This window comes from Spodoptera frugiperda, chromosome 19 (genome assembly GCF_023101765.2).
Source record: "Spodoptera frugiperda isolate SF20-4 chromosome 19, AGI-APGP_CSIRO_Sfru_2.0, whole genome shotgun sequence".
NCBI lineage: Eukaryota > Metazoa > Arthropoda > Insecta > Lepidoptera > Noctuidae > Spodoptera > Spodoptera frugiperda.
This window is the reverse complement of record NC_064230.1, coordinates 7,852,088-7,873,272: the sequence shown is the minus strand read 5'-3', so window position 1 is coordinate 7,873,272 and position 21,185 is coordinate 7,852,088. Positions and strand designations below refer to the sequence as shown.

Sequence of the window (21,185 nt, the reverse complement as noted above, 5' to 3'; positions counted from 1 at the left end):
ATATTTTACTTTATGTATTACATATTTACAATGACTGAGTGATGATATAGTTAGGTAAAGGGTGAATCGGTGTGCCGAGTCTTGGACAAAAATACAGTAGTCTACGTTAGGTGACACTAGCGTCCTCTATCCTTTTATTTGACAGCAGAAACTACACATGACATGAAAATAAAGTATAACTCGACACTGGTAGTATAGTCGACAACACATTGCAAGTAATATTGGAACTTGAAACGGGATATTTTACATGTTTATTTGTGTTTATGAGTCAGTCGCAGTCAGTTTAAAAATTTTAACACAGTGCAAGGTTGGTAAGGTACGGAAAATAAAATAAACTACAGAGTATGACATCAAATGACTTTATTAACAAAATAATTATTTTTGCAAATAAAAATACACATACACAAATACATTATCTACATATTATTATTTTATTTCATTAATTGAATCTTTATAAGGTATTATATGTTAAAAATACACAACTAGATATAAAGACTGTCTATCTTTATCAACTTGAGAACATAATATAATAGGTAGGTACAAGTGAGGTAACAAATATTTGCATTTGTTATCGATATGCATCACCAGTACCTAATTATTAAAGGCTGAATAGCAACATAATTACAAGCGCAATGGAAAAGTAATAACACCATTACACCTTTTATTCTTTAAAAGAAAAAGTTTAGAAATAAATATCTACTGGTACACACAATTTTATACTCTAGTGACTAGAGACTAATAATTACAAAAAAATTCAAAGCAATGTGTCCCCATTAATTGCATCCGAAATGGGAGATGCTAACTATATTTTCTACTGACTAACAATAACTCTACGCTATTTTACACACATATTTGTGACTTTATCGTATAAAGTCACAAATATGTATTAAACGGTAGTAGTAGTAGTAGGTGTAAACGGAACACTCGAAAAACGCTACATAATTTTATTTGTTTTTATTATAATTTTAATCGTTTTATTATTTTTCATACTGACATGGTCACTAGCACTATCATTACAACTTGAGACGGGATATTTACCATGGTTTTTTAGTTCTATGAGTTCATCTGTGATCATGGCGCTTGCAACAGTGCGAAATATCGAAAACTCATAGACATAAATAAACATGGTAAATATCCCGTCTCAAGTTCTAACGATAGTGTTAGTGACCACGTGTTTAATCGTTTTAGTTTTCGTGTTATTCATGCAATATCAGCATCAACAGTTGATTACAACTATTATTACAAAAAATAAACATTGAATTCTTTAATATTTTGAAAATACAACTCATTCTTTACCATCACCTGTTTTAGGCGTTTGGGAGTGTTCCGTTCATACTTTGTATTCATGGCTAATGCAATAATTAGCTTAAACCTTGTTGTTAAATCTTGGATATTGTAAATTGTTTAAAAATGACTACAGAATAATACATTTGGGAGCTAAGACACGGAACTACACAATAATACACTTACTTAGCAGCAAAGAAACGGAACTACTAGCGATTTTTCTTTTACATTTCTTTTATAAATGAAAAATATATTGATACAAGTATTTTATTATAAGTGGTAGTAAGGTAAGCCTTACTAAGGTAAGGCATGTCGTAGGAATGGCAATTTAATCTAATATATAAAAATCCATGTCACAATGTAATGCGGTAAGTCTTTGAAGAGTGGCTAGAAAGGCGTCCTCACCTACCGCCTAACACAAGTGCTTACCGGAGACGGGAGTTTCGGTAGGTTCCTGTTTCTAATTGGCCGGGAGGAAACGCCCGGGTGTCATCACTGCGAGGACCGCCCGGAGGACACGGTGGAACATACGGTTGCAGTCTGCCCTGCGTGGGCTGAGCACCGCCGTGTCCTCAGGGAAGTGATCGGCGACGGCGACCTCTCGCGTCCGGCTTTGGTTCAGGCCATGGTGCGGAGCGAGGGGGACTGGGATGCTGTCTCCTTCTTTTGCGAAGCAGTCATGTTAGCTAAGGAGGAAGCGAGGCGCGTCTGCGGACGACGAGCAAGGGTAGCTCGCAGCCCGACCAGAACCAGATCCGTGCGTACGACGCGTCGCGTTCCGCGCGCGCCTCAAAGAGCCATCAGACCACCACAGATGGGGCTCAGTAGGGTTGATGCCTAATCCGGAGCTGCGGACTACCTAGCGGGTTTACCGGCGCGCCGGCTCGACAAGCAGGAGTAGGAACGGGGTGGTTTTTAGTTAGTAAGAGTCTGACACTCCCTTTCGCCATACCCTGGCGTGAGAAGTCATTGGATAATTTTCCCCCCTGAAAAACAAAAAAAAAAAACTCTTCGAATAATTTATATGGGAAAACAACGTTTGTCAGGTCAGGTTATCTATAAAATGGGAGTATTTTGTTGTAAAAGATAAAAACGCTAGTGGCTACGTCTTTTTGCGCTTAAGCTTATCGGTATGGTATGACTAGAATAGACCAGAAAAAACACTCATTTTAAATCTAAAGGAGAATGCAAATCCTGGTCCCACCTTCCAATAGGTAATTTTGAGCTGAATAAAAGTTACTATGGCGCCAAGTTCCAAATCTTAGTCCGTTCACAGTTACTCTTTATTAAACATGGTAGAATTGGTAGTTTTATCAGTAGCCAAGTACTGCTATTTTTATGTCATTAAATTGCATTTGTGCTTTATACACGTAGTTTGGATACTAGGAAAACACATAGCTATTGCACGGTGGGACCAGATTTCATAGAAACTCTGGCATCATCCCTTCTAGTATTATCATAATTTAATTAAAGATCTCGCAGAGATCCATCGTCTAATTCTAATGATTATATTATTTCACATTGGTGTAGATATCTATTTAGAGCCATATTTCGAGATACCATAATCGTGTGAGCAGGTCATGCTAGCAACAATATGTATACAGTGATCAAAATGTATCTGCCACGGCTTTAATGGGAGGTAGTGTTATGTTTGAAGATTACAATAGTGAAGAAATTTCGTACTCCGGACCAGTTATTTCAATTTGAGAACATAAAGAAGTTAAATACACATTGATTCTAGTCTGCATAAAGTGGTTCACAAATACGACAGAGACAGTGAAAGAGATAGCTCTTCCATAAAAAAATCATACTTACTTAATTTTTTTCTATGACAAAAAATAAATACTCATCTTCAATATTTCACTATTGTAATTTTTCAAACACAACACTACCTCCCCTTTAATGCCGTGGTAGATACTTTTAGAACACTTATTATTTAAATAAAAGATCACTTATCAAATTATATTTAAACACAATTTTTCATACAACAGTTTGTTTTTTTACATAAGTTGCCATACGTCGTAAAAAGAGGATAGATGGCGCTACTATCGAGTCATATACTTTAGAAATCGTTATAATTATACTCTTTTTAAAATATTTGATATTGAACGGTTTTATTTTGTTTATCCCCGTTTATTTGTTTGTTTCAATCAATCTAGATGTGAAGACGATGCGGTGCGGCGCGGCACGAAAACAACAAACTGTCAAAATGTATTGACGTGGCCTACGTCACCAACCGCACGTAGGATACAGTGAGGCGATATAACGCGATCAATTGTCTTGATATTGTCGCGCGAACTGGACGCGGTGCCGTCACGTGTTTGTTTATAATGTCGGAAACAGAAACAAAACGAAACGATTCGCATGCACGTAGGACATAGCCGCCGTCACACCGCATCGCGTTGGATTCGCGTGTCACCGCACCGCTTCGCGTTCTCTTCTAGATCGCTCACGAGAGACGTTGCTTTTGTATCATTATTCTTTTCAATTATTCATCTCTAAATACGCTTTTTTGTTTATCGCTCGATACATTTTACTTACATCTTCTACATAACAACTTTTATCCTTTTTAGGTGGTATTTTGTAAAGATTAGTAAAATGCTGCCTCCCCAAAATATGGATAATCTCATTAGTCCGATTGAAATACTTATTACACAGCTCACAGTGGTAACTATTGTCATCACATTTAGACACAGAATTGTGTGTGAGAAAATTGTCGTATAGCCTTTCATAAATTAAGACTCTAGGATTCACTTCACGATCATTGTATAAATACCTAAGCATATCATCCCTATTAATTTTATTCTTATTTTGTAATTTAAGTATGTGGTCTTTGCCATAGATATGGCCTAATACATCAATCATGTTTTCATTGCAGTAGCTACATGAATACCGGCGATCGTATTTTGTAATGCGATGAAAGTCAAATAGTGTTTTTTCATACATCTTGTGTAGTTCACTTTCCATATGATCGATGATAATTTTATTCTTATTTGGTAGTTCTATGGGACATATTTCGCATTTAATTCTTTTACTATCATTACAATATTTTACAAATAAATTGTAGAGCAGCATTTTGTCTAATTCTATATGTCTCTTGCTTGTCATGTGCTTAGTAATTGCTTTTTCTTTCTTCTTTAAATCAATTTTGCATAACGTGCAAACTGTTTTATTTTTACTTAAAACTTTTAAGTGTGTTTTATAATCTTGTGCCTTAAAACTATCGTCCGAATCATATTCTAAATCAATATCCTTTAAATTGACATCGTTTTTAAAAGTAGTGTCTGTATAAAACTTCCTATACTTACCTTCGAGAGAAGTATCGAATTTCAAGCCGTATGTCTTACAAAATTCTCTCTCTGAAGACATTTGTTCCATTTTATCAACATGCCCCTTTTCATTCATATGTTGTTTTATAGAATTAGCATCTAATACAACCTCACATAGATTACAAGTGTATAAATCTGTATCTTTCTTGAATATATGGTTTTGAACGCGTGTGGTTTTCACATGTCTTCTGGAGTTTAAATGTTGTACGTAATTTGGAAATGGTATATGTACATTACATGATAGGCAGAGAACATTGGTTGGGGATAAGTTCTTTGGTTCTTCTATGATAGCTTTGTTAGTTGTGTATTTGTGTCTTGCACTTGTTATGTGGTATTGAGAGTCGAGTAATACTGCTTCGTTGCATACGATGCAGTGACCCGGTTGTCGCTCGTGGCCTGGGTTTAGGGATGTGAGCTGGAATTGAGATGGTAAAATTAATTTTATTATTTTTTTAATGTTGCTATACACTAGTGTTTTCTCCTGTGTCGTGGGTCCGTTTGCACACATACAAGTTCACATACACATGACACCCAGAGTCCCAGTCCCGAAACAATAATTTGTGGATCACAAAGAGTTCCTCTCCGCGCGGGAATCGAACCCGTTTCACGCTTCGTGGCATGCTAGTCAATCTATGATGAAATATAGTGGTTCCTGTTCTACAAGAAGTAGAATTCAATGTAAGATCAAGTTTTCACTGGTCCTAATTAAATAAATGAGCCTATTTTTTTTTGTTTTTGAGGTGGGAAAATCATCCAACAGCTTCTTTCGCCTGATTAAACATCACCCCGTTCCTACTCCTGCTAAAACACATAGAATTTTTTTTCTTACTTGGAACCAAATCTGACACACCAGCGACCTCTATCCAATCAGACATTCTAATAAGAACATTGAAATGGAAAAAATCCAACAAGACTCTTTCTGAACTCTGTAATCGAACCCGAGGAACTCTGTAATCACCGGAGCCCCGGTGACCCGCTTCGCCGGTTCAAAAAGCAGGAGTACAAACGGGATAGTTACGTGAGTTAGCCGACAAAATAATTATTAAAATCTTACCTCTCTAAAAAAATTATCATTCACAGGCAAGAGTACCAATTGCACATGCCGCTCAGACATTTCATGCGAATTGAGATCCGTTGCAAAATCCTGGATCCAAAACTTGCAAAGTTGACAATAGATCTTACTACAGATCACTTTGTAGCTATGAAAATTTTGTTGCAAAACTTTGAATCTGACATTTTTAATATTTTCCAATACGACATAGTCGCCGTCCGTGTCAATTTTGGGATTCAAATTGTATTTGTTCGTTATTTTCTTTAAATAATTGTCAAAATTTAAGGTTTCAGGTGAAATATTGATGTCTAACTGTTGTATATCAGTTAATTGGTTAGTAGTTGTTGCTGCGATGAATTTTTGTTGTTGATTTTGACTTTGATTTTCTGTTTTGTTATTCAATTCTGTGTGTAATTCTTTGTTATTGGTAGCGCTTGGAGTTTTTTGATGATCATTTTCCTGATTTTCTGTTTTAGAAGTTGTGTTTGTAGTTTGTTCTAAATATTTTTTGAAATCGATAAATTTCTGTTTCAGAGAAATCGGTTGGTTTGTTATTTTTGTGTTCTGATCATCTATTTTGTCTGCAGTCTTTTTAATTCCTTTTAAAAACTCATTTGGCGACTGATCACCAGAAACACTGTTACTTTCATTTCTTAAATCAACATTTTGACTGTCAATATCAATTTTAAGGTTAGCAGAAACACCATTAGTTTTATATCCTAGATCAACGTTTTGACTGTCAATATCAATTTTATTATCAGCAGAAACACAATTAATTTCACTTCCAAGATCAACATTTTGATTGTCAATATCAATTTTAAGGTCAGCAGAAACACCATTAGTTTTATTTCCTACATCAAAATTTTGACAGTCAATATCAATTTTATTATCAGCAGAGACGCCATTAGTTTTAATTTCTAGATCACCATTTTGACAGTCAATATCAATTTTAACTTCAGCAACTTTAGGTGTGTTATTTTCAATACATTTAGGCGATTCTCGGTCATAATATTTATTGTTATTAATTATTTGTTCAAAGACATTTGATTCTCTGCTTTTATCTTTATCCGTTATCTCTCCGTTGCAGTCATTATTTATTTTATTACCTGTCGTTTCATCATCATCATTATGACAAACAATATAAGTAATTGCATCTCCGTTGCAATCATTATCGTTATTATACTTTGTAATGCCATCATCATTACCACCATGAACTATCCCCACTGTTTTTGTACTGGTATCATCATTGGTACCATGGCTACCAATTGTTTTTGTACTGGTATCATCACTGGTACCATGGCTACCAATTGTTTTTGTACTGGTATCATCACTGGTACCATGGCTACCAATTGTTTTTGTAATGGCATCATCATTGCTACCATGAAATACCCCAATTGTTTCTGTAATGGCATCAACATTGCTACCATGACCTATCCCCATTGCTTTTGTTATGGCATCATCATTGGTATCATGACCTATCCCGATTGTTTTTGCAATGCCATCATCATTAATACCATGAACTATCTCCACTCTCTCACTATCAGCATTATAATCGTCATCGCTGTCAGTAACATAATTATTCTCATCATCATCATCATTATCACCAAAACTGAATAAATTATTGAACTTATTCAATATAACGAAGTTCTCCATTGAATTTAAATGTTCTTTTGACGTTTCATGGTGTAATTTATCAGCAATTTGTATTATTTTACAACATATATCGCAATAATACTCAGTATCAAGTAATTTCTCCGTACTTGTGATATTTTCTGTGTTGATTTCATTTTTCACTCTCTGTAGGACGGTGTTGCATATGTTTCTATATGTGTTGTGTTGTGTGCTTCTCTTGTGAGCTATATGACATCTGATTGGTACTTGGATGTTGCATAGGGGGCAGAGATATGTCTGTGTGGATGCTGGAATGGAGGAAAAGTTATGTTATTGCCTAGATTTAGGTAATTTCTAGTGTTCGTTTGAGGTGATTTTTTTAATTATTTTCCATAATGTAGTCAGTAATAGGTACTTTGCCCGACCCGGGAATCGAACCCAAGACCCCTTGCCCAGCAGTCGCACTTGCAACCACTCAGCCAACGAGGCAGTCAACACAAAATAGAATAAGTACTATTTTCGCTTATTGTAATAGTTTTCTATTATTTTTGCAAACAATATAATATATTGATTAATGATTTTATCAATTTATTACTACCATCTAATTAATAATTTCAACCTTTTAAATACAAAAAAATATGCATTTACTAATTAATAAAATACTTCTTTATTTTTTTTTCTATTTTAAATTTAAGTTAATTTTTCATTGTTTTTAGATATTTTTAAGTTGTAAATAATTTAGTCATCGTTTTTATTAAATAACATTAGTATTGAATAAAAATAGAAGAATATTTATTCATTAATGATTGAAATGTTTTATGTGTTATGTTATTCATCTATTTTTGTTACCACACTTGGGTAAGTCAGCAATATGTATTAAAAATTTTAAGATTTCCTTGACACCTACCCAAGCATATTGTAACAGTAATAACTAAAATCAAATCGCTAGGGCACATTAACATTACCTTTATAATACTACAACTTAAATAATGATAGCAAAACATTGAGCATTCGCATAAAATTAAAAAAATATTATAAAAATCTACTCACAAGGCCTATGAGGATTCCCCATGGCTTCCCTGGACACAATCTTCACCTCATAAGACCTCTCAGGGTGCCCCATGACTTCTTTAGATACAATTTTGACTTGACAATACTCCGAGTCTCCGTTCAAGTGTGTATTAGACCAGAGTCTCACCGGCCTTTCATTTGACCTTTCCATGTATTTCTGCAGATGGGATAAGTCCAGTTCTTCTAATGATATGGTGTATGAGACATTCCCTGTTGAGATGTTCATGGTTTTCTGAAAAAATAATAACAAATCTTTACCAAAATGATCATTCATTTTTTTTTTATTTGATGGGACGACATTGACATTCAAAAGTGCCTTCCCGGTCTATTTGAAATACCTAAATAATTTTGACTTTGACCTTACCAAATATTTTGAGGATATTACTGCCTCTTGGTAGCTGACACTGGCTAGTGGAAATTTTAGGTAAACTCCAATTTGAAATATATCTTATAGGTTCTTATTAGAATTTTATTTAAAGAGATCCAACAGCTTATACAAATTGGACAAAAAGATAACTTGTTTTGTTTTAACCCATTATAGCATAATGTTCTATAGGAAAAAACTAAATCAGACACTAAAAATTCTATATAGGTATTGTAAATAATTAATTGAATAATAATTAATTCAAATAAAGTCATAATAACACACACACACACAACGTCACGCCTTTTATCCCCGAAGGGGTAGGCAGAGGTGCACATTACGGCACGTAATGCCGCTATACAATGTCATAATAAGTCATAATAAGTGCTGTAATAAACTTTAAGATGCTGTAATTTAGATAAACCAACAGCTTAATCAAATAAAACATATTAAATCCAATAAGAGAGCTCATAGAGCTTTCATAATCCATAGTGGTATAACTAGAATAGGACTGAGATATTGAAAACTTATCGTCTCAGGTATTAAGCGCGTCGCGTCGCGCATCTTACAACAAAATTAATTTTATTAAAAATATCAATAGAACATAAACTTTTAACAATCGCACTTTAATACGTAGCTGTATAATATTATAATCTTAATTTATTTAAACCATTTGTAACTCAAAATCGATATATTTTAATGTTATTTATCGAACTGCAAATTATCGATCGACAGATGCACTTTAATAAACTTCAAAAATACGATTGTTATTGTAATTATTTTGACAAAATTATTCGACAATAATATGAAGAAGGAAATTTCAAGCAAAAATAAATATAAATCTAATAAGAATCTTATAAGATGACTTAGAAATAAAATTGCAAAGTTTCTAATAAGTAATAACATTAACATACTTATAGGTACGTAACTAAGTGATTTCGTAAAATTATGTATGAAATGTAACTTATTAGAAAGATCTATACTTACTGTATTGGTCAGTTATCCAAAAAATCACTAGAACTGTAACATATCACAATAAAATAATAACATTATTAAGTAGTCCAGCTTCTTTATTGTCACAACAAAACAGCGCAAGGCGGCGCGATACGCACTACTGTGAATGAATGAAATATGTAAAACTCATTCATTCGGTTTGACAGTTTTGCGAGATTGATCATGTTGTTTATTTTGACTTTTTTGTGTATAGTGTGCGCGAAATTAAATGGCTGCGCACGTAAAACTTCCAAATGTTCAATTGTTTCAATAATTGAACAATTTTTATTCACGATATCTCGAGATTAATCATCCATCATCATTGTCTAATCTCATATGCGTTGCCACTGTGTTGGGCATTGCAATTTAGGCTAAATAGATAACTGAGAAACTTTATTGTTGTAGGTTGGTACTTGAGTATAATAATCTTACAATAATAAATAATCATTAATGAATACCTCGATTGATATTAAATACTTACTACCAAGAAGTTACCAAGTTACTTAGTTACCAAGAAGCATGAAAAGCATTGGACACTACTTATCAAATACCGAGCGACCAACCCAGATGGCGCCACCATAGCTATTTGTATATTTTCAAACATAATATCAATTTCATTTTATTTTTGTAAAAAGAATTTTATTAGAGTAGACCAATGCTGCGTGAACGGGAATAATACCGCGACCTCACATAAAACAAGTACCTAATAAGGCACAATTACCCTAGGCACAAAGGCCCTATCCCAAGCTTTCCAATCCCCGATTCGGGCCATTCGTGTCGAAGCATGGCTCTCCCAGACTTATACCGACTACTTATGGACATTTTCAACATCAAAAGAGTTATGCGAGTTGAGCGCTGCCAACATGTCGACTTTTTAGGTTAGATGTTGGGCCTCTAGTCTCTCTCACTCACACAACGAAACACAACACAAGCGTTGTTTCACGTCGGTTTATTGTGTTGCCGTGGTATCACTCTCGTCGAGCCGGCCCAGCAGTCCCAAAGCATGACTCTACCATACTCAATCTACTCATTTCATTAAATTAAAATAATGTTTTGAGGGAGAGAGCAGGTTTCTTCTTGTTGAAATAAAACTCTTGAAGTCGTTTTTCGGAATGAATTTATTTGCCAAATGGCCCTACTAATAAATACAGCTACCGTAGCACACTTACATACTAAGTACACACCGAAATGCTTTTTGCAACCGACCAATAGCAGCGCAGGACCGATCGCGCGAGTTTGACGTCGCGTCCGCGAGAGGGCGCCGCCGCTCGCTCGCGTCGCGTGGCCGCGCCGCCGCTTTAAAAAGGCGCGCTCCCCGCGCCGCGTCCCTTTCGCTCCGGTGCCGTCGACGTGTGCAGACGTCTCTCCGCTCGTGCTATCTCGCTGATCGCCGTGTCTTCGTGACTCCGTGTTCCTCGTGCTCAGCTTCTGCTTGCTTGCTGCGTGTGTTGTGTGTCGCTTGTGCCATGCCGTGCTTCTGCATGTCTTGGTTCCAACAGCCGTCAATAGAAACTTATACAACCGTCTTTTTCAAGACGCGTTTCTGTACAGAAGTCAAAAACGTAAACAACCGTCTTTCTCAAGACGTGTTTCTGTGCAGTGGTCAAAAACGTGAACAACCGTCTTTCTCAAGACGTGTTTCTGTGCGGAAGTCAAAAACGTTAACAACCGTCTTTCTCAAGACGTGTTTCTGTGCAGAAGTCAAAAACGTAAACAAACGTCTTTTTCAAGGCGAATTGCTTCCTCGTTTCTTGATAACAGAAAGAGTCAAAACATAATGTGTCCAAACGTCTTTTTCAAGGCGACTTGCTTCACTGTTTCTTGATAACAGAGATAGTCAAAAACAATATCCAAACGTCTTTTTCAAGACGACTTGCTTCACTGTTTCTTCATAACAGAGATAGTCGAAAACACAATATCCAAACGTCTTTTTCAAGACGATTTGCTTCACTGTTTCTTCATAACAGAGATAGTCAAAAACAAAGGTAATTGTTTGGTTCTTCACTGAGGTATGGTAAAGGTAAACTGGTTTTGCACGGAGGTACGGTATTGGTAATCTGGTTTTGACGAAGGTAAATCGGTAATGTAACATGTCGCTATATCACTCCCCCCTAAGCGAAGCGTACATTTGGTTTCACTGTTCGGCCGGTGCGGGTGACGTAGGCTTCGCGCGGTGGGGCGGGGGCGGGTAGCGGCGTCCGCGCGTCGTTGCTTGTGTGTGTAGTTGAGGTACTTGTAGCGCTCGACGTATTTGATGAAGTTGAGGTTTTGTGTTCTTCTTCGTTGTGTAAGTATGCCAGTTTATCTTCGTTGAGTAAGTATGCCGGTTTTATTCTGTCTATTGAGACGACTGTAGTTCGATTAGGCATCTGTAGGGTAAAATTCTTCCCGTCGCGTTGAATCACCTTGAAGGGGCCATCGTAGGGAGGTACAAGCGGGCTGCGCACGGTGTCATTGCGCACAAAGACATGTGTACACGTGGTTAGATCTTTGTGTACGAATGTGCGTACGGTGTTTGAGTGTGGTTTGTTGTTCGTGGATAACGTAGACATTGTTTCGGTCAGCTGACGGACGAATTCGGCATCGTCAATGTTCGGCTGTGTAGGCACGAAGAAATCCGATGGTACACGAAGCGTAGAACCGTAGGTCATGAGTGCCGCGCTGACTTCCTTGTCTTGACGAAGTGCTGTACGTAATCCTAGTAACACCGTTGATAACTCGTCGCTCCAGTTTGTGCGCGCGCATCTCGCCATGAGTGCCGACTTCAAAGTGCGGTGCCAGCGCTCGATTTGTCCGTTGGCTTGCGGGTGGAAGGCTGTAGTTCGTATTCTTTTTATTCCGCATTTCTTCATTAGTGAATTGAATAGTGACGATTCGAACTGTCTGCCTTGGTCCGTCGTGATGCGAAGTGGGCAACCAAATCTTGAAATCCACCCGTCGAATATGGCTTTGGCGATCGTGTCCGCGGTGATGTCTCGGACTGGTATCGCCTCAGGCCATTTAGTGCAGCGGTCGATCATCGTTACTAGGTACCGGTAGTCATTCGACGGCGGCAGCGGTCCCACGATGTCAACGTGTATGTGCTCGAAACGTTGTGATTTTTCGAACTCGCCGAGAGGACTGATAGTGTGCCGCTGTACTTTTCCACGCTGACAACCGATGCATGACTTTGCCCATGTTCCAACTTCTTTGTTCATGTTCGACCAGAAGAACTTCGTTGACATTATCTTCCTCGTAGTACGTACGCCTGGGTGACTGAGTTCGTGTTGCGCTTTGAATGCAGCAAAACGATATTTCGCGGGTAGATACGGACGTATGTTGCCTGTTGATGTTTCGCAGATAATCGGTCGTTGACCTCCGGGTAGTGAAATACTTGTGAACTGTAGGTTAGGTCTTGACATACACAATTGTAGCTCTGAGTCGTTTTCTTGGTCTATTGCGAGTTGATTGTAGTCAATTGAAGTTTCTGATAGGTCGATTTCTTCAATGCGTGATAAGGCGTCGGCCGCCTCGTTGTTATCACCGTGCACGTACTTAATGTTCGAACAAAACTGACTGATGAAGTGAAGTTGGCGTTCTCTTCGTGATGTGTCGCTGGTACTAGGTGATCTTGTTAGTGCATAAGTAAGAGGTTTGTGGTCTGTGAATATTGTTAGGTCGTTGCCCTCTATTAGTCGACGGAGATGTTTGACGGCAGTGTACATTGCTAGTAATTCGCGATCATATACACTGTAACGTCGCTGTGTTTCACTCATTGTCTTCGAGAAAAATGCTAGAGGTTTCCACACGTTGTCCACTTGTTGTTGAAGTACGGCGCCGATGCTTGAGTTCGATGCGTCGGTATATAAGCGTAGCGGCGCGTTATGTATTGGGTGCGTAAGCGTCGTAGCGTCGAGAATGCTTTGTCGGCATTTCTCAAAGGCTTGCTCTGCTTCTGTGGTCCACGGTATCGGAGTCTTGTCTTTCTTCTTAGTGTTATGAAGATATTTGTTTAGTTCATGTTGGTATTCGGCTTGATGGGGTAAGCAGCTGCGGTAGAAGTTGATCATGCCGAGAAATCTTCTTAGGTCTTGAACTGTTTGTGGTTTTGGGTAGTTAACTATGGCTTGAATTCGTTCTTGAGTAGGTTTGATTCCTTCCGGTGACACTTCGTACCCGAGAAACTCGACGTTTTGTTTATCGAACTCGCACTTATCGATGTTTAGACTGACGCCGTAGGTATTTAGGCGTTCGAGTACTATTTCGATGTGACGTCGATGTTCGTCTTGATTCTTCGAGTGCACAAGTAGATCGTCGATGTAACAAAACACGATGTCGTCGAGTCCTCGTAACACTTCGTGCATGAATCGTTGAAATGTCTGTCCGGAGTTTCTTAGGCCGAATGTCATGCAGTTGAACTCGAAGAGACCAAATGGAGTGATTATTGCAGTTTTCTGTGCGTCTTCTTTAGCTATAGGTATCCAGAAGTATGCCATCTTGAGGTCGAGTTTTGAAAATATCTTCTTGCCGTGGAGTTGGTAGGTAAAATCTTGGATACGTGGTATAGGGTATCGATCGGGTACTGTGACGGCGTTTAGTCTTCTGTAGTCGCCGCAGACTCGAAGTGAACCGTCTTTCTTCTTGACGACGTGCAGTGGACTCGCCCAAGGACTGTTTGACGGCTTGCAAATACCCATCTCCATCATGTGTTCGAACTCGAGTTTCGCTGCTTTGTATCTGTCGGGCGGTAGAGGTCGCGCACGTGAGTATATAGGTGGTCCTGTTGTCTCGATGTGGTGCGTGACGTTATGTTTCACTGGAGTTTTCAATGACATAGGTCGCAGAACGTCTGGATATTTCTTTAGTAGGTCGTGATAGGCGTGATCACGGTTAACTGTGTAGACTGTTTCTTGATCGGAGCTGTTGATCTTGATTGTGTTTACACTGAGTTCGGTGACGCGGTCGATGAGTTTTCTTCGGTGTAAGTCGACTAGTAGTTGGTGATGTACTAGGAAGTCTGCGCCTAGTATCGATGTGTTGACGTCGGCTACGACGAAAGTCCATCTGAATCGTCTTCGCAGACCTAGGTTGAGCTCGAGTGTGCGCTCTCCGTAGGTGCGAATTTCGGTGCCGTTTGCTGCAAATAGTTTGTATACTGTCTTCGCGGGCTTCAAATGTCTCTTGTTTCTTGCAGATAGGACAGATATGTCGGCTCCCGTGTCGATAAGAAACTTCTCTCGCAAGTTAGTGTCGATAATACAGAGTCGGCGGCTTGTTTGGTTTACATCGACGCCCGCCAACGTAGATGTACTTTCTAGTTTTCCCGCTTCTTTGCACACGGTGGTTCGCATTTACGTGCTTCGTCGCCGAATCGGTAGTGATAGCGACACAACCAATTCGGGTCGCCAGGCTTGATGCTACTCTGCCCACGCTGTCTGGATCGTGATTGCGAGCGTGAACGGTTGCGATGTGGGAAGCGCGAGTAGCGGCGGTAGTTTCCCGCGCTTTGCTGGTTCGTACGGAGTTCGGCGATTTCGAGGGAAAGCTTCTCTATTTGTTTCGATAGTAAGGCGAATTGTAAGTTTTCTTGACACGCTGTTGTGGTTGTTGAGACTGCGTTGATGGAAGTAGGCTCGAAGTGCTCCATCATTTTGTCAGCCATGGCGGCTAGCATTTCAAGTGACGACTCGGTGTTTACGGAGATTACGGCGCGTACTTGCGTAGGAAGTTGGTTCAGCCACATTACTTTGAGAGCTTCGTCGGACAGGAGTTTGCCGCTGAGGTCACGCATCTTGCGGAGTAGTTGACTGGGCTTCTGGTCGCCGAGCTCGAGGCCACTGAGTAGCTTCTGTAGCTGGCGATGGTCGGATTCTTGATACGTGGAGATTAGCCGTTCTTTCAGACTGCTGTACTTGCCGGTAGCTGGGGGGTTCAAGATGATGTCGGCGATCTGTTCCAGGTCACTGTTGCCGAGCAATGGTACGACGAGGTTGAATTTCTGCTCCTCTCCTATCTTGCTGGCGGCGACGGCTGCCTCGAATTGCGCAAACCAGAGGCGGGGATTTTGCCGCCAAAATTGTGGCAATCTTGCGGGCAGGGATATCGTCGCCACGTCGCTCTTCACTGTGGTCACGCCGTGAGCGTCACAGAATTCTTCGCTGGTAGCCATAATTTTCTTCAGACTTCAGATTCGACGTCTTGATATTATTTTCTTGTGTTCTTTCTTCTCAGGAGGGTCACCAGTTTTGAGGGAGAGAGCAGGTTTCTTCTTGTTGAAATAAAACTCTTGAAGTCGTTTTTCGGAATGAATTTATTTGCCAAATGGCCCTACTAATAAATACAGCTACCGTAGCACACTTACATACTAAGTACACACCGAAATGCTTTTTGCAACCGACCAATAGCAGCGCAGGACCGATCGCGCGAGTTTGACGTCGCGTCCGCGAGAGGGCGCCGCCGCTCGCTCGCGTCGCGTGGCCGCGCCGCCGCTTTAAAAAGGCGCGCTCCCCGCGCCGCGTCCCGGATTCGCCAGCAGCCGTCGAGTGAAGACCTACCTGCCTACACTCACCGCTCGGACCGCAAAACATCGAAATACCCGCTGCTCGGTCGCGGTTGGCTAGCCACCTCAGCGCGCCCAGCTCGTTGGCCCGATCACGCGAGGCCCTCCGTCGTGTCCGGTGCCCGGTCTGCCACCAGCGGCAAGCCCCGGGTACCGGTTCGGCGGGTCCCCCGCGCGGGTCAGCGACTGACGTGTCGCCACCAGCCGCCCGGAGCACAATTTCTGCTCCTACCCGACGAATTTGATTTTTAATTTATTAATCTACCCGCGGCAAGAAGATGCCGCACGGAGGCCGCGAGCAGTCGCCGCGCTCCTCCAAGCTCGGCCCGGCGGGGCGGGGGAGGGTTTTTAAGAACTCTCGCCTGCGCCCCACCGAAACCAGGACGCTGCACGTGGCGATTCAAGGGTTCGTCGCCAGTGCCACGCCGACCCCATCAGCCACCGGAGGTGCGGGGGAGGAATTCTTCCCCCCGCCCCCCTCGATACCCGACACCCCGGCGTCGCCCTCGCCTCCGCTGCGCACGGCCCCACCCGCGTGGCCGACCGCGGCGCCGGAACAAGAACCAGAGCCTATGGACGTGGTGCCGACCACCGCCACTCCGGACGCGGGTGTGTCACACCCGACCACCGTCACTCGTGACGCCGGTCTGGCACACCCGCCGTCCGCAATACCGCGGCCGACCCCACGGCCTAATGCAGACGCGGCGCAACCTGCCGCCACCGCAGCCGCCGCTCCACGCGCCACCGCTCCTCGCGCCCCCGCCCCCGCACTAGCTGCGGGACAAAAGCCGAGGAAGCCGCAGCCCGCCGCGGCCCCGCCGCGCCCCCAACGGCCTCCGAAGAAGCCGACCGCAATGGCGCCAGCTGCGCCCATGCGCCCAGCGCCCCCCAGCGCCGCGCCCCCACGCGCAGCGCCTATGTATCGCGCGCCCCCGGTCAACATCGCACCGGGGCGCTTCCCTTCGCCGCCCAAGATGCCGGCGGACAAGAGAAAGGCGGTTTTTATCACTCCGCCCTTCCGCCCACCGCCCATCCTGCCACCCTTCGCTCCACCGCTGCACGGCGCCACGCCCGTACCTACGTACGCAGCCGCCGCCGCCGCTACCGCCACCGGAACGCCCGCCCCAGCCGCGCCCCCGACACCGAAGCCGCGCTCGCCCACGACACCGTGCGCCCCCGCGCCCAAGAAGACGCGATACCCGCCGCTTATAGTGGAGAAGCTCCCCAACTGGGTCGAGCACTTCACGGCCCTGAAGCGGCGGCTCGGACACGCGCCCAACGCGCGCCCCTTTGGAAAGGGGGTGCGCTTCACGCCCCGCTCCGACGAGGAGTACCGGGCGATCCAGGCCTACCTGGCTGAACTGGAGAAACACCAGGGAGTCGCCTGGTTTTCGTACTCCCTCCCCGCGGAGCGAAGCGTCAAGGTGGCCATACGCGGGCTACCGGTTGACACCCCGCCGGAGGCGATCATGGAGGCGCTGCAGGACGCCGGCTACGGCGCGGAATACGTCCGCCCCATCCGCGCGCGCCAAGGACGACCTGGGTGTTTGTACTACGCCCAGGTAGCGCGCGCAGACAACACCATCCCGGGCATATACGGGGTAACAGAGCTACTCTGTATGCCCGGGATTAAGATTGAAGCTTGGCGCGGGAAAAGGGCCCCGCGCAGTGCCATCGATGCCAACAGTTCCGGCACTCGTCGCACAACTGCCACCGGCCAATGGCCTGTGTGCGGTGCGGCGAGGAACACCCGGCAAGCGAGTGCCCCCGCCCAAAGGAGGAGCCGCCCACCTGCGCGAATTGCGGCGGCGCACACACGGCGAACAACACGTCGTGTCCTGTGTTCCGCCGCGAGACGCGCAACCCGAGGGCAGGCACTGTGGCGCGCACAGCCGCCGCCCCCACCGCCAAACCAGCAGCCGCACAGCCAAGGGGCGAAAACAACGCCCCTGGCTCTCTAATGGCCGCGGCAAACGAGCCGGGAGGCGAGCGACGCAAGAGGCGCAGGCGCAAGAAGGCGCCCCCGCCAACCGCCGCCGCCCCCAAGCCCGCTGCTGCTCCCGCCGGCGCCCCCCGCGCCCCCGCTGCCACCACTACCACTGCCACCTCCGCTGCCACCGCTGCGCGCCCGGCGAGGCGCACGGCTGCGCCACGGCCGGCAACACAGCCGACCCCTGCGCAGTCCGCCCGCACACTCACCATCAACGACGTCGTCCACATCCTGCAGGGGATCGTGACGGCGCTCGTCACGCAGCGGAGCGACCCGGTGCCGCTGCTCCTAGACGCGATCAAAGCACTGATCTGCGATGGACCAGCGGCACCTTAGAATTATCTTCTGGAACGCCAACGGGATGTCCCCCGAGAAGACCAGGCTATTGAAGCTGCTGCTAGACCAGCGGCAAGCTGACATAGCCCTGATCAACGAGACGCACCTCAGACCGGTGGACAAGCTGAAACTCGCCGGCTTCCACGTCTACCGGGAGGACCACGTCTCGCCATCAGGGATTGCCTACAGGGGATTGGCAATCCTGGTCAGGAGAAGAATCGTCCACCAGCTGTTGCCGGTGCCCACACTGTCTGCTGCCTACGCGCTGGGCGTGGAGATCTGCATCAACCACCAGCCGACCCGAGTGTTCGCGTTCTACAGGCCACCACAACTTCGTCTCGCAGTGGCTGACGTCCGCGTCCTCCTGGACTCGCCGCTGCCTACAGTGGTGGCCGGCGACTTCAACCTGAAGCACACCGCATGGAACGCGAACACCAACACCAGCGAGGGAACTCGCCTCCTCGATGATGCAGAGCTCCACGGCTACGTGGTACTGGGCCCAGAGGCCCCCACCCACTACCCAGGCAACCGGCTGCAGCTACCCGACGTCATAGACCTGGCCGTCATGCGCGGCATCACCGCGACGGTCAACTGTGACGTCCTGGACGACCATCTCCTGTCAGACCACCAACCGGTGTGTCTGACTCTCGAGGACATCCCGCAGCACCTGCGACCTCTTCCTCCTCGCCCACGGCGGGACTGGCGCTCCTTCGCCGCGCACATGGCGCGGAACTCGCCGTCCTACCGCGTCGACACGCCCGCGGACGTGGACCGCCTCGCCGACGACTTCGCCGCGGCCACACAGGCCGCACTCGACGAGGCCCAGACGGCGAGCACCGCGACGCCTAGGAGGCCGACACCACTCCCGGCCTCCATACTCGCCATGATCGAGAGGAAGAGGAGACTTCGCAGGTCGTGGCAAAGGACCCGCTGCCCGACCATGAAGAGTTCGCTCAACGCTCTGGCTGCGAAGATCTCGTCCGCTGTGGCAAACCACGCGGGCGAGTCGTGGCAACGCGCCATCGAGCGAGCGACAGACGACTGGTCGGGCATTCACCGATTGTGCCGCAGCCTCGCAGGGAAGCCGGCTCCGATCAGGCCCCTACTGGCCGGCGACGGAACCCCCCGTTACCGTGCCGAGGACCGCGCGGAGCTCTTCGCCGACTCCCTGGAGGCTACATTCCAGCCCAACCCAGCCCGCAACGTGCAACACACAGCAGCTATCGAAGAACAGGTCGAACGGTACCTGGAGCAGCCGATCCCCCCCGATGAAGACCCCATCGTGTTCTCCCCTGGCCTGGTGCGGCGTATGGCTCTCCGAGCCCCACTACGCAAGGCACCCGGTCCGGACGGCATCCCCAACGAGGCCCTTCGCCGCCTGCCGCCGCGAGGAATCGCGACGCTGACGCGGCTTATTCAACGGGATCCTCCGCACCGGACACTTCCCGGCTAGGTGGAAGCTCGGCAGAGTAATTATGCTGCCCAAACAGGGGAAGAACACGTTGCTGCCGGGGAGCTATCGCCCCATCACGCTCCTGGACACCGTATCGAAGCTCTTCGAGAAGCTGCTGCTGTTGCACCTGCGCCCACACCTCCAGCCACGCGGCGAACAGTTCGGCTTTAGGGCCGAACACTCCACGACCCAACAGGTTGCGAGGGTACTGCACGACCTGGCCGCCGCGCGTAACAAGCGCGAGCGGGCCGCTGCAGTATTCCTCGACATGGAGAAGGCGTTCGACCGCGTCTGGCACGCCGGCCTGCTCAGCAAGCTGGCCACATCTACTACTCCTCGTCGACTAGTTAAGATCGTGGCCACCTTCCTGCACGGCAGAACCTTCCAAGTGGCAGTGGAAGGCGCTCTGTCGACTGAGCGCGGCATCCAAGCCGGCGTGCCCCAGGGAAGCTGCATCTCACCCGTGTGCTACTGCGTGTACACGGACGACATCCCCGTCGTGGACGGCGCCAAGCTCGCCCTCTACGCGGACGACGCGGCGCTCTACACGACGTCGCTGAACGCCCGGCACGCAGTAGTCAAACTACAGCGCGCCCTAGATGCACTCCCTGACTGGCTGGAGAAGTGGAGGTTGGCCGTAAACGTGGCCAAGACACAAGCACTCGCCGTGGGGATCATGAAGCCGGAACCTATGACTCTGATGGGTGAGCCAATACGGTGGGCGCCGAGCGTTAAATACCTCGGCGTGACCATCGACCGCTCCCTGTCCATGACGCCCCACGTGCAGCAGGCTGCTGCTCAGGCGCGCGCCGCCCGTCACCTCCTGCGCCCGGTCCTCGACTCGTCGCTGCCGCTCCGTGCGAAGCTCGGCATCTACAAGGCCTACATTCGGACACGGCTTACCTACGCCGCCCCGGCCTGGTACGCGCTCGTGTCCGAATCCAACAAGAAACGCCTCCGTGCGCAGCAGTCTCTCACGCTGCGCACCATAGTCAAGGCCCCGCGCTTCGTACGGAACGCGACAATATCGAGAGACCTCGGCGTAGAGAGCGTCGACGACTTCGTGCAGCGCCTGAGCACAAATATGTTCGAGCGCGCCAGCAAGTCGCGGCACGACCACCTTCGGGCGCTGGCGCCATACCATCGGCGCCCCCCCGACGGATAC

The 21,185-nt window shown here is 45.7% G+C and overlaps 3 protein-coding genes across 3 annotated transcripts; 1 reads left to right on the top strand and 2 right to left on the bottom strand.

The window, feature by feature from the left end:
• Window positions 1-343: 343 nt before the first annotated feature.
• Window positions 344-9,823, bottom strand: LOC118281247 (uncharacterized). The gene is made up of 4 exons (XM_035601827.2): window positions 9,698-9,823; window positions 8,326-8,578; window positions 5,668-7,583; window positions 344-5,028 (listed from the first exon to the last, which is right to left on the bottom strand). Exons 2-4 carry the CDS (start codon window positions 8,570-8,572, stop codon window positions 3,769-3,771), a joined length of 3,423 nt encoding a protein of 1,140 aa, XP_035457720.1. The 5' UTR covers window positions 8,573-8,578; window positions 9,698-9,823; the 3' UTR covers window positions 344-3,768.
• A 5,276-nt stretch (window positions 9,824-15,099) lies between these two features.
• LOC126911800 (uncharacterized) lies at window positions 15,100-15,851 on the bottom strand. The gene is made up of 2 exons (XM_050700657.1): window positions 15,275-15,851; window positions 15,100-15,191 (listed from the first exon to the last, which is right to left on the bottom strand). The coding sequence occupies exons 1-2, from the start codon at window positions 15,849-15,851 to the stop codon at window positions 15,100-15,102; spliced, it is 669 nt and encodes a 222-aa protein (XP_050556614.1).
• Window positions 15,852-15,895: 44 nt separating this feature from the next.
• LOC118280864 (uncharacterized) lies at window positions 15,896-18,202 on the top strand. The gene has a single exon (XM_035601253.2). The coding sequence runs from the start codon at window positions 16,520-16,522 to the stop codon at window positions 18,200-18,202; it is 1,683 nt and encodes a 560-aa protein (XP_035457146.2). The 5' UTR covers window positions 15,896-16,519.
• The last annotated feature ends 2,983 nt before the right edge of the window (window positions 18,203-21,185 follow it).

Bases quoted from the DNA above. Each gene is read 5' to 3' on its own strand.
- LOC118281247 (XM_035601827.2), bottom strand. From the start codon at position 8,572: ATGAACATCTCAACAGGGAATGTCTCATACACCATATCATTAGAAGAA. The intron at 7,584-8,325 runs GTGAGTAGATTT...CCTCCATTCCAG, and splicing joins GGGGAATCCTCATAGGCCTT to CATCCACACAGACATATCTC. The intron at 5,029-5,667 runs GTAAGATTTTAA...TCTCAATTCCAG, and splicing joins ATGATAATTTTTTTAGAGAG to CTCACATCCCTAAACCCAGG.
- LOC126911800 (XM_050700657.1), bottom strand. From the start codon at position 15,851: ATGGCTACCAGCGAAGAATTCTGTGACGCTCACGGCGTGACCACAGTG. The intron at 15,192-15,274 runs GTCAAGAAAACT...CGTACGAACCAG, and splicing joins CTCAACAACCACAACAGCGT to CAAAGCGCGGGAAACTACCG.
- LOC118280864 (XM_035601253.2), top strand. From the start codon at position 16,520: ATGCCGCACGGAGGCCGCGAGCAGTCGCCGCGCTCCTCCAAGCTCGGC.